The 6113-nt window shown below is 37.1% G+C and overlaps 1 protein-coding gene across 1 annotated transcript; it reads right to left on the bottom strand.

Moving 5' to 3' along the window:
* Positions 1-3137: 3137 nt before the first annotated feature.
* Positions 3138-5417, bottom strand: LOC118435809. The gene is made up of 3 exons (XM_035852237.1): positions 4797-5417; positions 4220-4502; positions 3138-3958 (listed from the first exon to the last, which is right to left on the bottom strand). Exons 1-3 carry the CDS (start codon positions 4837-4839, stop codon positions 3448-3450), a joined length of 837 nt encoding a protein of 278 aa, XP_035708130.1. The 5' UTR covers positions 4840-5417; the 3' UTR covers positions 3138-3447.
* Between the last annotated feature and the right edge of the window lie 696 nt (positions 5418-6113).

Raw genomic sequence — 6113 nt, 5'->3', positions numbered from 1 at the left:
AGAGTTCCATATTCTGAGAATCCGGGTTAGGGCTCGATTGCACACAATAGGTGGAAAAAGCGTTAGGAAATAAACGACTTCGGTTGCCAACACTACGAGATACCACCTCGAAATGCAATGAACATACCGTGGAGGCATCACTGTTCCCCCAGTTTTCGTCGTTCACCAAACCTCTTCCAAAATCCAACCATTACTGAAGTCGATCGGGTGCTTTTGGAAATTTAAAAATTTAGTAAATAAATTTTCGTATATAAATTCATAATTATTACAACGATCGAACGAATTAAAATATCTGAACATTGATATTCCCGGAGGTAAACCGTAACGCGATTTGCACCCAGGCACGGATCATGTTATGTGACAATATGAGTTCTGTCAAAAATATAATTTCAGCAAATGCTAAATTTAAATGAACAAAATTGTAGTATTTGCCAGTATTTAGATTAATTGTAACGATAATTTGAAAAAAAACTGACAAACACAATATTTGTACACATAAAATCAATACTGTACTCAATTCTTACAGTAATGGTCACCCGGAGCCTATGTGGGGGTGACTACAAGTGATATATTTGTAACAAAGCCTATTATCAAAAATAGGGGGTCCAGGCACCAAGTTATGCAACACAAAGGCCTAACTGCAAAAGTTTATGACAGCCCCGTCGTGGTGCTGGATGATGACTCATCCAGCCACAACGTGACACAAATATGCATACATGTTCATAATGTTATTATAAATTAGTTTAAAAACATTACAACGCAATTAATCAATTTATAAAATAAATCAAACCGATACAAGTATTGTTAAATTTTTCACCATTTCAGAGTTACGTATTTTGCGGGTACCCCCTATGTCGAAATAAAATAAAATCTCCTTTAGAACGCTAGATGGATTCAGATGCACAGTCTGTCTCTCGTGAATCTACTGGCCAAGATATAAGTTGGCCAATCCCTATAGTATTTACATTCATGGGTGGAGGTAAAAAACTTTAAAAAATCTGAATGACTGCCCCAATCAAATAAGCTTTGTGATGCCGAATACAAACTCCCTTCTGAATTTTCTTTATCTATTTCTTAAATTTGTTGGCGAGATCTCTTAGCTTTGCTCCCGGAGGTCTCCATTTCTGTACTGCGGTTTAACTCTTTCAAGAGTCTCATTTATATACTGTCGGAAAGGGTTGAAATGATGAGGTTGAAAGTTCTTAATTAATTAATAAAAAAATCAATTAGTATAAAAATGTCAGCAGAGATGAGACATGCAATATGTGCAAGTGCATTTACTCTATCTTGTACAGGTTAAGCTATTAAATTCCCTTACAAAACAAAAGAAGTAATTATATTATGCAAAGACAGTTCGGTGATTACTTTTAATCAGTGGTAGTGGCAGCGCGTTCTGCGATTTATTTGTCTAATCATACCATCAGCCAATTAAAATGGGAACCAACCAAACCTGTTGCTATTAGTGTGGGAAGTGCATACATGCATTCCTAATTAATTAGCCATGTCAGATTGATTTTCGGAATTAATTTTCACGCCCCGCATCGTCATCAGTACTTGTCAACAATATGCTATGAGTCACTTAATTGAATACTTTACTAGAATAATTTATAGACGTCTTCCTCCTACTTTTCACAACGAATAGTACGTATGTTCTCAACAACCTGGCTAATTGGCACGTATGTATCACGTATGTATTTTCTTAATTAGCGATTGTCAGACAACTTACAGGGAGATATGTAGCAATAAATGTCCAGAAGATGACATAATTCCGATTCCTTTATGAAATCCTCCCCTACTGACATGGGTATTTATACCCAGTGATTTTCACCGCTTTCCCTCACACAAAATGTTGGACTCGACGCTGGAGAGACGTTCGCTTCAGAATTTTTTTTTAATTTTTACATTTGTGATCATTTTAAGCCCAAAATTTTGAAAATCCCACGGAAATTGCAAAAGTGATTGAGGTTTGAAATTGTTTGAAAACGCAAATTTTTAAGTTTGGCGCCACGCCACGGCGTCAAATATGAGCTTTACACGGAAATACGAATGGAACCTTCATCTAGGGTCCTAGTAGATTCTAAAAAACATAGCGGGTACCCTGGACTCTCCACCCATGTCAATAGTGTCCCTTGTTAGTGGAATATTGAAGTGTTGCTCCATTTAAAACGTGTTAAAGTTGCACCCGAAAAATATTCATACCTCTGGTTTGCGGTCTGTCACAGTCTTGATTATTTCATAAGTCGTACATAAAGAGTGTTATGATAGCATATACAAAAATCAGTGATATCGGTCCTGGGCTTCGCTATTTTTCAAGCCACCCAAGATCATGGTCTTCTCGAAACATACTAATATTCTTTGTGTGTGAAGAAAGAAAAAAGTTTGTGGACAAGGTAATGATCGTCGGAGTTATGACCAGTTGTGGGTCACTTGATTTGATTAAAATTCCATATAATGTAAAGATAAATGGTATATATTGTGTGTGTAATGTTTTAACACAAGTTTTGGAGAAAAAAAATTCAAGATGATGTCTCGGCGAGGCCCACAAAGTGTTTCATCGCGTCCTCTCACATCGCTCGGATCACTGCCCACTGGGCAGTGCCCGGTATACAGCAGCGTTACAAGAAAAACTCGGATTATCATTTATTCCTAGAGGAATATCAGAGAAGTCCATCGATGCATTGCTCGTAATTTTGTCTTACTTGGAACATTTTCAAAACCAATTAAAAAAGGTGTCAAAATTAAATTTGAGGATTTTGCAAAGTTTTTTCTTCGACCGGAAGAAAGTAACCCCTGAAATCTTCTTTATAGTTTTCGATTCTTGGAAACGACGACTACGTTCCTTATCAGAAAACGATGGGGAACACGTAGAAAAGACCAAAAATATTCATCGATGTGTTCTTCGCCCAAAAATAGGGTAGAATTGGTTTCCACAATTGTGAATAACGCTCAGTAGTCTATGCTCCATTTTAAAGTTCGCAAAGTTATCCTATTTAACTTGTGTCTTGCGTGCTCTTTACAATTGCCGTTAAATTCCCTATTACCACATACAAAGACGCAGTGTAATTTAATAACTTTTGTATTTTGTCTTACTTTATTATCAATATTTACAGAATATATTCTTTTCATACCTATTTCATAAAAGAATGTTCACAAATTCCCATAACTATCAACCAGTGAGAAATATATTCAGACAAAATTAATTTTGACTTTTTAATTTTCGCAGTTCTAAAATTTTACCAATTCGTATTTGCATTTGTCATTTGTCGCCAACCAATAAACAGCTTTGTGTTGTAACTCCTACCGACTTTTATTTCTCGTGAAACGTATACCATTGAAAGAAAAAAATTGCATTGGACGAATTTAATTATGTATAATTTTTAAGAAAACTGTTAGAAATAATTCTTTCAAGCATCCATCATATCGTCATTACCTGAAATAAAACTATGTTCAACCCTGGAGCACCCTCACACTAGGAAGTGCCAGCAGAAGGTCTATCGTTTGTTCCAGGATTATCACCATGTACGTGCTCATAAGGGATTTCTTGACATCGAAGAAATTGTGTCCATTCAAGCCAACATAGTATTTCAGTGGTTGCATTGCTCCAAGCGTTTTTTTCCACTGTGCAGACTCCCTTGTGAATGAGTTAATCCCCTTCTTCCACTGAAACAAGGTTTCGACAGAATTTTCGTGTATCCTGATTCCCACGGCTAGCAGAGTCACGATCAAGTTCAACACGACGAACGCACCGAACGGAAACATGATGTATATCCCCAAAGCCATGGAACTATGGACGAACCGAATTGCACAAAAGTTGAGGCAGGTAGAGATAACTAGTCCAATGGCCATCAAGAGGAAAATCCGTGTCGCTAGATTTTTTTCTATTTCTTGGTTGAGGATTCGAATTTGGTGAAAGCGGCGTATTTGTGGAGGGAGTGTTCCCGCCGCTGAACCAACAGACCTGAATTATTGAATGAGAGCTTCACTGTTGGGTTAACTTGATGGATTGGTGACTTTTAACAAAATGACAATTAGGAAAGAGGCTAAACACCAATATCCCGCTTCTCGTGAGGTCACTACGTTTCTTACACTGCAAGAATAGCAAAAATGTGCAAGAAACTGTATGACATCTAAATATGCAGCCTCTATATTGTGGCGAAAATAAGTGTAGTGAACCCAGAACAAGTTTAATCATCTTGTAAAAAGCAAGACGGTCCCTTACCCTGATTCCATCAGGTTCTCCACAATTTTTGCATACAAACGTGCTGGTATCACCATGACGACTATCAAGAAAGCTATCATCCTGTACACCTCGGCAAATAGAACGTATACCAGCAAAATTCGAAGCAGAATTATGGGAAAACTATCCACAGAGACGGAGAAGGGTAGAATGTCTTCTAAAACAAATTTGTAGACGTCCCGTCTTTCAATTCCCGTGGCCATGACAAGGCTTGGAAGAGTGGCCGCGAATGGCAGGGGTGTGAGGGCGACGAAGAGCGTCAGTCCTGCAACGAAAGGTTTTCACGGATAGGTGAAGACATTTATTATGTTTTATAATTAATTAACGTCACTACCATGATTATCACTAATTGTAGCTAATTTATTCTTTCAAGTTAATTTCAAGCAATTATTCTTTTGTAGCTAAAGATTTTCTATGGATGGGATGGGTTACGAGACAACGTAATTCGGGTTGTATATAAAATACAAGTTGACTTGACTTGCTGAATTTAATGTGATCCACCACCCAACGCTCTAGGTCGAATAGGATTTATGAAATGTAGAAATAATTTCAACCTTACCAAACTTATCCAACCGGCCATCCTCCATAACCAAACTAGGCATCTCAATTCCAAATATGTTTTTTATTCTCGATCTCCCACCTTGTTAAGAATTGAGTTTAGGTTATACAAAAATAAGTTCTTCGAGCAGGAACAGGTTAGGTAATTCACCCTTTTTCTGTCTCCACCCAATATTTGCGGTTTGTTGGTAGATGTCGTCATACAACTGGAGTATCCTGTTGAGAAATAATGCATTATATTCCGCTTGACCCATTCCCACTATGATCCCCATTCCCAGAGTAAATCCACACACGGGAAGTAATGTTCCAAACTGCAACGGGCTAACCAGGCTAATGTATGGTTTCGGTTGGTACATTTGACCATAGATGACGTACACGGCTGATCCCATGGAAATCACACCGACCACGATCCACATAACGAAGTACCACCAGAAGAAGGTTCGAATTCCGCCTGGCTTGAAGACGAAGCGGTTCCGGGTGGGGTCCCATTGGAGGGGTATCTTCCACAAGAAACTGTTCAACCGGAAGTTGAGACTTACCGTAAACCATGTGAGATCTGTCGCCATTACGAAATTTTTAGTTGTCGTTAGAAGTTTCCAGTTTTCTTGAAGCAATGAATTTTAGCCAGGCTGTAAATCCTACTGCTTAGTTTTTCTTACACAACTTCTTCTACCAAAGGCGACCCAAATTTTTCGTACAATTTTATGTAATTCATTATCCATATCTAACTGGAACAGTTATGTTATCAAATTTCAAATCATCTTAAGTTAAAAAGTTTTGAACCGAAGTTGATGAGTTTTTGTCTGGATAATAATTAGCGTCTGGTTTTTGTAATTTTATTTATGACTAGACAATGAAGTATTTATGATCCGATTCCCCCTACCACACCATGGATCCTATTCTTACATAAAACAATTTAGTTACATATTTGACTTCAATTGAAGGAATTCATTTAAGGTTTGAAAAACCAAAAATTAATCAGTACCTTGAGAATCTTTCATTTCTTACTAATTTTTGTAGTTTGGTGAAATAATTTTCCCTTAATTTTTTTAGATTGAATGTTGGTAAAATGGCGACGTACTTTAATTTTCTGAGTTAGGAGCAAACATTCTGGTTTTGAAGGAGGTACTACTGAGAATTCTAGATCCTATTCATTATCAGTTCACAGGAAAATATTATACTAATTTTACTTTTCCTAGTTCCTGATATGTTCTCCAAATTTGCGACTTAAGAATTTTGAAAACTGGTAGAAGTAAAATGGTAGCTAAATTTATACCAGTTATGAAAGAAGAATCGATCACATTAGCTCAAATTTTTT

This window comes from Folsomia candida, unplaced genomic scaffold (assembly GCF_002217175.1).
Source record: "Folsomia candida strain VU population unplaced genomic scaffold, ASM221717v1 Fcan01_Sc005, whole genome shotgun sequence".
Lineage (NCBI taxonomy): Eukaryota > Metazoa > Arthropoda > Collembola > Entomobryomorpha > Isotomidae > Folsomia > Folsomia candida.
The sequence above is the reverse complement of the archived record's forward strand: the minus strand, read 5'-3'. Positions and strand labels throughout refer to the sequence as shown.